This window comes from Quercus lobata, chromosome 1 (assembly GCF_001633185.2).
Source record: "Quercus lobata isolate SW786 chromosome 1, ValleyOak3.0 Primary Assembly, whole genome shotgun sequence".
NCBI lineage: Eukaryota > Viridiplantae > Streptophyta > Magnoliopsida > Fagales > Fagaceae > Quercus > Quercus lobata.
Window position 1 is genome coordinate 24686760 of NC_044904.1, and position 11452 is coordinate 24698211.

The 11452-nt window shown below is 36.5% G+C and overlaps 1 protein-coding gene and 1 long non-coding RNA gene across 4 annotated transcripts; one reads left to right on the plus strand and one right to left on the minus strand.

The window, feature by feature from the left end:
- The first annotated feature begins 741 nt into the window (after positions 1–741).
- LOC115984561 lies at positions 742–5935 on the plus strand. Of its 3 annotated transcripts, XR_004090548.1 has the most exons (4): positions 742–1312; positions 1395–1475; positions 2690–4461; positions 5600–5935. It is a non-coding gene; the product is annotated as an uncharacterized LOC115984561 (long non-coding RNA). The 3 variants fall into 3 exon arrangements; XR_004090546.1 differs by lacking the exon at positions 5600–5935 and having other exon boundaries at positions 747–1312; positions 1395–1500; positions 4347–4624; XR_004090549.1 differs by lacking the exon at positions 5600–5935 and having other exon boundaries at positions 747–1312; positions 4347–4624.
- A 1375-nt stretch (positions 5936–7310) lies between these two features.
- On the minus strand, positions 7311–11164 carry LOC115951323. Its single transcript, XM_031068523.1, has 4 exons — positions 10637–11164; positions 8289–8520; positions 7954–8192; positions 7311–7394 (listed from the first exon to the last, which is right to left on the minus strand). Exons 1-4 carry the CDS (start codon positions 11162–11164, stop codon positions 7311–7313), a joined length of 1083 nt encoding a protein of 360 aa, XP_030924383.1.
- Between the last annotated feature and the right edge of the window lie 288 nt (positions 11165–11452).

Here is an 11452-nt window from a genome sequence, read left to right on the forward strand (position 1 = left end):
ATTGTTCAGGAAGATAGTTTGTAATCTGCTTTTGCCTGAAGCTTTCTCTCTTGGCTTGTTGTACTTTCTTTTCTTATTGGCAATGAATTTCAGCAGTTTGCTTTGGTTTCAAAAAAAAAAAAGAGTACTTACTTTTGAACTCAATATATGCCCTTTCATCCCTTACCCACCAAAAGAAAAGATAACGCTGAATTTATTTTAGGTGGCAACCAACTCTAGTTTAAGTTTCGAAGGGGCAGGTTGGAGTTTTATTGTTTCTGGTGTGGGCATGTGTGTATTATGGGTCTGTTTGGATAGAACTTATTTTGCTGAAACTGAAAATTGAAAACTGAAAACATTGTAGCAAAATAATTTTTAAATGCATGAATAGTACTGTGGGACCCATTTTTAATGAAAAAGTTGATAAAAAGTGGAGTTTGTGGGTCCGTAAATAGTGCACAAATGCACTGTTCACAGTTGAAAAGTCAACAAAACTGGCTCTGAAAAAAAAAAAATCTGAAAACGCGCAAAGTTGAAAACGTGAACGTGGACTTGCTATCAAAACTGCACCTATATAGTGAAAGTTGAAAGGAAGCTCCAAAGTAATTCAGTCATGTTTGTGTTTGAGTAATGTTGTGTAAAATTTATAAAAATGTGGTTTAAAAAGTGTTGTTAAAAATATATATTACAGTACTCATAAATAAAGAAAAAAAATGTGTTTGCTGATTCCTTCTAAATAGGTATTTTGGTGTTTAGAAATATGAAATTGTGCGTTTGGTAAATGTGTTTTTTTTAAAAAGAAAAAAAGCTGCCACCGGACAGAGCACTTTATTTCACATCAGAGGAAGACTGATAAACCACAACGGTCTACACCTCACGCCACACAACACCCTCCCCTGTTCTCTTGCCTCTCTGAAAATATCTCTACCTCACTTTTCACTTCTCTCTTTGCAATACCAAACCAACATGAACAATACCCATTTGCAGATTGGTATATGTCATTTTGGCCGTGGATCTGGTGATTTGCTTGCAAGATTGGCGTGGGGCTGATGGTCTAGTAGTTTTGGGGATGGGTTTTCGCCGTGTGTCTGCTGGTTTGCTTGTGAGATCGGCGTGGGGTGGATGGTCTAGTAGTTTTGGTGATGGGTTTTGGCCATGGGTATAGGTGGTGATGGGTATGGGTGGTTAGGTTCATGGTGGTGGTAGAGGGTTGCCATGGTGGTGGGTATAGGTTTGCTGGGATCATGCTTTGATGGGTTTGTATAGCACACACCACACCACACCACAGGGTTTTTCCTCTAACCCCTTCCTTCTTGGTGTCTGACCAGCTAGAGTGAGTAGTTTTTTTTTTTTTTTTTCAATATCTAATTTATGGTTTATATTTTATTTTTAATGGGTTTTGTATATGGTTATAGGATCTTTGAATAAGCTTTCAGATACAAGAAAGATGTGGAGGTTCCAAATTTGAAGAGGTCATCTTCGTATAATGCAGATCGGTATGTCACGTTTTTTTTTTGATAGGTATGTCACGTTTTGATTACTGCTTTGAGTTTATTCATGTTTGTTTTGTTTGTCTGTTTGTGAATCATGTGCTTCACAGTGTTCCTATTATTGGGTATTGTTAGCTCTTAAGACTGTGGACTATGACTTGTACACAGTTAACGTTTTATGTCACTATGGTGACTTAAACCACATTATTACCATTTTGAGCCGGAACACATTTCACACATTAGTAAAACCCTTAATAATATTGTTGAGTTGATAAGTTTTTATCAGTAGAAATATGAATCCTTGAGGTGATTAGTGTTGAAATGAAGTTAGTTTACATAAATTTACTTCTAGTGAGCAATGTTAAGTTTACAGTAAAAAATTACATTCTTTCGATAATATGTTGGGGTGGCAAGTTGTAATTGATGGAAGTTTGTCAGCTTTGGTAAAATAGGTTGCGTGTGTCTTAGACAAGTGAATAACTTTTGTACCTGTTTTCATAATCAGCGGGGGAAAACATCAAAATTGAATTCAAATATGTCACACATTAGTTTTAACTATGGTATTATCATTGTTTTTAGGAATATGAATATTGTAATTGGCATAATCAATTTGCTAATTAGGACAGTCTTATTGTAATTGTTTTGTCATAGCACAATGCGTATTGCTCATTCTAGCTAATTTAGAGATGGGTGAGGATTTGAATAGTTATGTAGCACGGGTGCGTTTCGGGACTTGGGTGCAGGTGCAGGACTCGGCAATTTTTGAAAAAGTAGGGTGCGGGTGCGGCGGGACTCGGCGATTAAAAAATTATTAAAAATATTTTTATTTATATTTTCTATATATTTTTACTATTAAAATATTTTTAAAAAACACATTACTATGCTTTGATTCACAAAACAAAGAAAGAAGAAGGCAAGAAACACATTACTATGCCTCTAAGGTGAGAATTTTGGATTTTCCAGCCAGATTCAAGGCCGATTTTAGCCTATTTCAGCTGTTTCCGGCCTGTTTCGGCCGTATCGGTCGCCGGCCGATACGACCCGATATGGCCAATACGGCCTGATTCTGGCCGAATCAGCCCGGTTCGGCGCAAATCTGAGAAAAAAAAAAAACTCAGACGTGGCACCGACGCGCAGGCAACCGCGTCGGACTCGGGTGTGGCACCCTCCCAGCCGCGTCCGTGCTTTCTAGTTGAATAGAAACAAATATTTCTATGCAGTTAGGATTTGAAGCAAGTGAAGAATGTTCCACTTCACCACTGAAAACCCAAGGTCTTCCTCCAAATTCAGGTTCGAAATGCACTTTCCCCTTGGTTCTTAATGGGTGTTTGTAACAAGATTGTTGGTTTGCTCCATTTTTATCTGCAATACCCACCATGGAAATCATCAACAGCTGCTGGGTTTTGGGTGTTTGGAAGTAGAAGAAACACTTTTTCTTAGATGCTGTTTTTTTCCTAAACGAAGGAGGGCCATATCATCATTGGCATTTTCCTTTTGATCTCTATAATGGATTGATTTTTTTTCCCTCTCTTCTGTAACTTTGTTTCTTTTATGTGTTTTATTAGTTGCCTAATAAGTGCTCTTAATTGGAGAAAAACTAAGAAAGTCATGTGAAAAATTATCTCATCTATATATACAATAGATGAGAGCTAATGATTTGACACTCTTCGAGAATTCTGAAATTAATTGCTGTTGGCGTTACTTGTGCTGTGCAATTTATATGAACATTATTGAATCTATAGTCTTTAAAATATGACTGATCAGCATCAACTAATTAATCATGGTTGTTGACAGTATTATTGACCTTTCAGATAGGAAATATTAGCAAACTCCAATTAGATATTGATATGAAACATCACCTCAGTATGGAAAACTGGTTCGCTTTATTGCACAAAATGAAGTTTTTACTCCTCGGTTGAAAAATGTCGTATTCAAGATATTAACATCGCAACTGAATTTTTTTTTAACTATGTGTATAACTTGAAGTTAGCAATACTAGAAGTGGACTAGTCACTACCATTTCTTGAAACTTTATTAGAGTTGGTAATTAAGTGGCATTGTCAAAAATCTAGATAATTAAATGAAGAATGAAACTATAACACAATACAGTATTATAGTGCTATATAAAACTAAAAGTTTAGGAAGGGTAAGACTTAGGTGTTATTTCTTAGGTTCTCCTTTTAAGATTTTGCTATGTGGAGTTTTTTTTCATGGAATGAGAGTGTATTTTTTAATTAAGTAGCCACATATCTAAATCTTAAGAAAGGAACTTAATGAACAACATTTAAGGTACTGTACTTAAGTTTTGTCCGTTTAAGAATTAGGATATATACGTCAAGTGGTCAACGATATTTAAAGCCCCTAGAGAACCTTTTTCAAATTTAGCTCCCCAAAATTTGCATTCTGTTAAAGAATATGACAAATGTAATTGATTGCAAAGAATAGCCTAACCACCAAACTTATTACCTTAAAAGTTAATAATGGCCCCTCTTTAGTTTCACAATTTTTTTTTCTTCTTTTTTTTTTATTTTCCATTTTTCCTCCAGGAATTAAAGGATGAGCAACAATCCACTTAAACTTCAAGTAAGGTTAAAAAGAAGGAAAATTTAAAGCAAATTGCACCTATGCTTTCAAGGTTCCAACTTTGGTTACTGTGTTTAGCATTGGAACCTTGAAAGAAAGTGAAAATTCGGTTACTGTGTTTGGGAACTAGTTTAACATGTATAACACACACACACACACACACTGTCATATTAGTGTCCATTGCTGGAATTCTCCTTGACACTGCAAACCATAAAATGCTATATGATTTTAATGTTGCTACGTTTTTTGTGCCCAAAACTAATGCTATTTCTCACTTTCCTATGCCATTTTAAGGGTACCTAAGAGGCTCACTCTTTTCGAGTATGGAAAATGCTGTTAGTCCCAAGTTAGCGGCCTGGGGAGAGCTTGAGTTCCAAAAGGCATATCTAATCCTAAGTTGCATCAGGGAGTAAGTTTTCCTCCCTTGTTTTTTTTTTTTTTTTTGGCCTCCTGCATGATAAGCTCTGAATATAAGCTGCATATTTGTCTTTTCTTATTAGGCTGTGTTTGTTTCATGTAAGTGATTTTCCAGAAAATACTTATTTTCCGGAAATGCTATTTTCCGGAAAGGAAAATATTTTTAAGTGTTTAGTTGCATTTCAGAAAATGTTGTGAAAAATATTTTCTAGTGTTTGGTTGTATGGTTGAAAATGCTATTTTCCTACAAATTTTTCACACGACAATTCAAGCCATGGCAGCAAACTCCGGCAATCAAAAGCCACAACCACCAAAACACCACCACCACACCACCACTACACCACCACAACAACAACAAAAATCAAAATCACACAGAAATCAAAATCACACAGAGAGAGAGATCGGTGGGTCGAAGATCAGTGGGTCGAAGGCGAGATCGAAGGTGTGATCGGCGCGGTGCGATCGTCGGACTGGAGCTCGCAAGATCGACTGGTGCGTGCGATCGGCGCGGACTGGAGCTTGGGGTTTGTTGGCGATCGTCGGACTGGACTCTTCTTCCTCTCGCTCTCTCTCTCTCTCTCTCTCTCTCTCTCTCTCTCTCTCTCTCTCTCTCTCTCGGTTCGGAATTCATTTGAAATGAAAATAGGAACGGAAATTCATTTCCGTGGTCAAAGCATATTTTTTTCGGTCAACTGAAATTGATTTCCGGAAAATAGAATTTTCCGGACCAACCAAACACCCGCATTTTTGGAAGTGATTTTCACCCAAAACAAACACACCCTTATATACAGAAACCAGCTCGAGCATGTTGACATATCTGCAGATGAAATTAGAACCTTAAAGCATTTAGGAAACTGCACCATCACAATTGCAACCTAGTGGTCCCAGCAGTGCATATGGTGGAAATTATCAACCTCCCTCAAGGTCACCTTATGGAGCATATGGAACTCCTGCTCCGTATCAGCCCCCAAATATATTCCTTCCATCACAGACACCTTCCCAGGTATTTTTGGTTCTATGGTTCATCTAGTACTATTGGTTTTTATTTGGTGTTCAGTATATAAAATTTCTCAGCAATGCTATAGACCTGCTAAATTATGCGTATTTGCACTGGTCCTATTCTAATGCAGGGGGCACAAATTAGAAAGCACGTTGATGGCACTCTAGGAAGTGGAAACCTAGGGGAGGCTGTAAAACTTCCTACTGTGGAGGACTTGAATGAGTGGCTTGCTGTCATGTCTGAAGGCTGGAAATTAATTAGGCCACTATTTGGATGTGTTCTTTTCTTTCTTGCTCTCTTTCTTAATTTTTATTTTTTGTTTTTTTTGTTTTCAGTTTTCTTATTCATTGCAGCTCCATTTGACATGTTATCATGTTTGGAGAGCCTCCATTGTATACACGTAAGTTATGACATTTTTGAATCATACTTGCAATAAAAAGCAGTGATTTTTTGGTTCTTGGATTAATGTATATTTTCAGTTACTGTTAGTATTAGATTGCCAAATGTGTAACTTTCGAGAGTCATGTTATACGTATTTGATCTATTCATGACACAGAATCCCAATCCTTAAAAGTGTGATTATAACTAAACCAGAATTTTCAATACCCCAATTTTATCTTCTTCTCTCTTCTTTCTTCTTTTACTAATTCCACATACCATTTTCTGCAATTAGCACCACTGATGCAAAACTTAACTTAATGGGAGTGCATTTCAATGGTGATCAAACTGAAGATTAATGAACTCAAATGCTGTTCTATTTTGGTTAAATTTTGGATTTGACTTTTTCTTTTTGCCCCTCGTTAATGGACACTAATTGAAGGCTGAAGAATGCAGCTACAATGCAGAGAATCCCTATGTGGCTTTGGTGATTATTGGAGGTTTCTCAAATCAATAGTGGGTTCTGAATGTAGAAAGAAAAGTCTTTAATAATTTTGGGTTCCGAATGTAGTTCATTGATTCACCTCTTTTAAAATATTGGCTTATATATTTCATGCAGTGCATGAATTAAATGGTTTGATTGATGTCCTTTTTTTTTTTTACCTCTTTTAAAATATTGGCTTATAAATCGAAGGAAGATAAGGGTGGCCCAAATCAACATTCTTGTAGCCCTGATTCATGTAAGGTCTGGGAGGACCTCATGTAAGAGATTCATGTAGACCACGGACACATACATCCCTACCCAAAACTAGAAAATCACAACAAATCGATATAAAGCATTGAAATGATAGTGGAATTGATAGCAAGACCAACTGCTACCAATGCCCCCATCAAAATCTGAACTTTTTTTTAAAATTTTTTTTTACTACAACGCACTGGGAGACAGAGTGAACAACCCTTCAAAATATGGTAGGCTGTAATCACAACCTGCATATCATGCTTCTGCCTTGTTAGATTTACCTCTAGAGTAACCATGCATTAGTGCTAGAGACAACAAATTTTCACCATCTTTTAGTTTGAAAGATTAGTGTGTTGAGTAAAATACGTGAACAAATACACTTTTATCTTTAATTGCGACACTTTAGAAGCACTAGCACTATTATTGCACCAGTGCACACACGGCACTGGCACTATTACATTCACACACACTATCCTTAAATACACTGGCACTATTACATTCACACACACTATCCTTAAATACACTATTATTTACACTTTAAAGTGCTCACAATTTCACCCGAGTACTTAAAACAGAGAAAGAGAGAGTCAGAGAATAACTATTACTAATATAATATAAACCCACATAATACACCATAAAAACACAGAGTAAGTTTGAGTTCAACTCCACATAATCAACCAGTACATCATTCAAATGCCCACTGATTCTCCCTACGAACCTCTTCCTATTCCTCGGGTGAAGTCATTCTTGATGTTAAGGTCTTGCGGATCTCCTCTGGTGTCTTACCCTTGATCATGTCTACTACGGTCTGGCATGTCAAATGTAGTCACAATTGCAATCAGATTGACAAAATTAATCAGATGTCAAAACATAGTCTGGAACTACACAGCTAGAGAAATATACAGCTAGCATAATTTTCCTTCCCAATAATTAAGAAAAGAAAGTTTTACATACATAATGACAGAGGTCTCACTCATGTAGAAACTGCAATAAAGTTCATGTAAGTACAGGTATCAAATATGCTTCTTCAACCAAAAAATAAATAAATAAAAATCACGTCTTTTGACTAGTTATTGCAGAAATCCCTGCTCAACATGTTCTACTGAGAGAGATCCATTGTTCAGAGTACAAATAACTGAGGTCAAAGGATACAACCAATGTCATAGTTATGGAAAACCCAGAAAAAAAAAAATATATATATATATATATATATATATATATATATAACTAGGAGAATTACTTCAATCTTGCAAAGAATAAGAACGTAACAAAAGAACCTGGAAGTCAATCAATAGCTTAGCCTATTCCTCAAATCACACATACATAATTTTCTAATTCACAAAATTAAACTAATCTCACTACAGTACCCAAAAGCAACATGGCTTGCTGTGCCTGAGGACTAAAGGCGGGAACCTCGCCTTCAACACTCCAAAACACCGCTCAATGACCATGCGAAGCGAGGAATGCCTGTAGTTAAAGAGCTCCTGGGGAGTTGTAGGTTGTCTGGCAGAACCTCTAAACTCTTGTGCATGATATCTAACTGACTTATGCAGTGGGAGGAATGTAGAACCAATGGCATAACCCGAATTGACAAGATAGTATGAGCCTACAACAACACAGAAAAGAGACTTAACACAAATAGCGCAACTGACACTATAACAACATGAATAATTGCACTAAACAGGGTAGATATGGTGCTCACCTCTAGGTGGCCAAGGGAATTGAAATCCCGGATCGACGATGGCCTCCTGCATCACTCGTGAATCATGAGCACTACCCTCCCAGCTAGCATGCACATACGTGAACCTCATGTCAAAATTGCACGCACATATCACATTCTGGGAAATGTCACAGCATCTATCCCTATGGGCAGTACTTTTGCAGCCCGGTGCATGAGCACTGATGTGTATACCATCACTAGCTCCTACGCATTTCTGTTGACAGAACATAAATGTCAATTGACTGGTCATAAGGTAAGAAGAGTATAAATTAATAATTGAAATGAACAATTTCCATTCACTGCCACACTATGAAATGAACCCTCTACTAACAAAAGAAGATCACATTTTGAAGTTTCATTGAACCTACGTTTGGCAAAGTAGCAGCTAGTAACAGTTGACTCAAATACAACATGTGATTCCCTACGTGACAGGAATATGAGCATCTACTAACACTATTGGAGTTTCAGTCTTCACTACTCAATAAAACCTTCTACATTTGTTACTGTATTTGTAATTGAAGAAAATTACTCAAATATTAGTACATAGTCTCATATGAACATAACAATTCATTATAGTCCCAAACCGATAATAGTCATTCTGAAAAACATGTGAAAAAATGAAAAATCTATCCACAGCTCAACCAACTTAAATCTATACCAACTCAGTTAGGACGTTGGAGCTAATTTATTTATATACTAATTAAATGTAATTATGATCTCAATCTGTCCTTGGTCATGTATCATATTCAAAGAAAGGCCTATATATGTATGAAGTCTAATTAATTGACTTTTTTTGGGCACGAAGTTTATGGCAATGCCTTAGTGGTTAGGCTTTACATTGATTATTCTCATGTAGGTTTGTTGCTTAGGCATTGTTTCATAGTTAAGAATGATAACTTATAGGGTATTCTAGGTTATTGTTCCTCACCTTGTATGTGTGGCATCAGTAATGGATGTAACCACACTTATTCTTTATTCTTCTTTTCCTCCTATTATATTGTTCCTTTGTTTGGGAGATGGGAAAATAAAACATAGCCTGTGTACTGTCTGTTGGATATTTTTTTCTTCTCCCTTTTTTATTTGTCTGAAATGATCTTGCTCTACTAACATCTTTGGTGTTAAGAACAAACAAGGGTCATGTGGCAAGCACACACACAGAGTGATGACAGGCAATTTAAATATTTACATGTGACAATGTTTTGCTGGAAGAAAAATGGCCAAGGAGACCAGTCATGGCAACATCTATCTATTGATGAACACATACTGGAGAGGCCTAGAAAATAAAGAATTTTACATGTGACAATGTTGTTCAAAACCATTCTCCAACTTTCATTGACTTATGCTAAAAAAAATTATAAAAAAAACAAAGAAAAGAAAAACAACTGTCATTTACTTAAATGGTAGACATGAAAGCTAGAAACATGAGGCCCTGTGAACCAAAAGAGTTGTGGACTTGCCATTAGGAAAATTTTCGTACTCCATAAATTTGATTTTCAAGGAGTGGCCACAAAGTTTTTGTTTATATTTCCTTGCAACTGCTAGAAGTATTGGACCCAAAAAAAAAATTGAAGGCATGAGTATAAGGGCCTATTCAGAGTAGCAGCTTTTGGATCCATTATATTCTGGCCCAATACATTAGTGCATCTATTCTTTTTCTTTTTGGTTAGTAGTACTTCTATTCATGTAGATTTCAGTACTTAACAAAATGATGTATATAGTCGAATCCTATGTTGACTATAAGCAGTAAGCACTTTTAGTGGCTTCACATACTCTGCATTGAAGTTAAGGGAATCATGCTTCACAAGTTACATTGTCATATAAGTGTACTCAATACTTATATTCTTCATTCCCCTATTGAAATTTTCTTGTCTTTTGCGAGGTCTTTATTAGGATTGTTAAGTTTTAGGCTGTCCAAGAAGAAGTAAATGGAAAATGATTGTGAGCTTACTGATTCTAGAGTAACTGTTGAAGTTCACAATCTTTGACTTGAAACTTAAAGAGTTAAGACAGGTGATATCAAATAATTTTTAATGTAGTCCAAAGCTTTACTATATTTATTTATAATATAAATGAGTGATTGAGAAACAATGGTCATTTTTCATTTCAGATAAATTATATTATAGCTCTTGTCCTTACTGAGTTTTCATTTCTTTTTTAGCAGGAACTTTCTCTCAAATTGATGATGGGAAGAAAAGTTAATGGAAGTGGTGGAATCCAATGTCTATTAAACTAGAAAAGAGGGAAACCTGTCCTGAATTGTTTTAGGTGCCTTTTCTTATAACCTGCCATATCATCCAAGACATCGATAATAGAGCTGTATATATTTATACCTCAAACAATGGGTAATACTTTGTATTTTCACGAAGATGATTTGGGAGTTCAGATGCTTCCTGATCAGGCCTTATTATCAAGCACCCCAACGAGTGAAAAGCCCGCAACGCCCGACGTAATCTCCGTTGAATGGTTTCTAGTGAATGCTGGAACCGGTTTCCAGTGAGCCTTATGTCAGCATTATGGCCTAAAATGTATAAAAGTATGCCAATGGACTCTTGAACAGAGACAATTCCAGTGTCCTCTTCTAACAAGTGCAGCCTTTTCAACTCATTGCACAAATGCAAGAACACGTGCTTGGCCATGCGAAACGTATTGTAACATATCCGTGGATGTCCGTCAAGTGTCTCCTGCATGTATGACTTCCCGGACAGAGCACTAGTGCACATTGGAGTCTTCAAATAGTGTGTTTGGATGTGGTCAGCAACTATGGCGATGTATATTGTCATTATTTCGTGTTCTACGTCACTAAGTTCGTCATCTGTGTCGCGGTCAACCATAGTGGAACGACAAATGGTGATAGACATTGTCAGCAATTGATGAATTAATAATAGAATCAAACTAAAAATGTCTTTTAAACAGCAAGCAACCATAAAGGAATTCAAACCATCAATTACACACATGAAATTTCACATTTACAAATTCTGCAGATACATGTCAGCCTAATCTGATGTAACCTCACACCAGCTGTCAGGCTTTTTGTATAACATATCTGGATAGAATTAGGACCAACCCACCAGTTGCATTGACCATCTATGTTGCACGGACACGGATACAGACACGACAGGGACACGGACAAGGACACGGGGATACAG

What these genes read in the sequence shown, in the direction of transcription:
- LOC115951323 (XM_031068523.1), bottom strand. Translation starts at nt 11,164, where the DNA reads ATGTCTATCACCATTTGTCGTTCCACTATGGTTGACCGCGACACAGAT. An exon ending in AGTATTACCCATTGTTTGAG is followed by an intron (nt 8,521 to 10,636) that starts GTATAAATATAT and finishes TTCTGTCAACAG; the next exon opens with AAATGCGTAGGAGCTAGTGA. An exon ending in ATTCCCTTGGCCACCTAGAG is followed by an intron (nt 8,193 to 8,288) that starts GTGAGCACCATA and finishes GTGTTGTTGTAG; the next exon opens with GCTCATACTATCTTGTCAAT.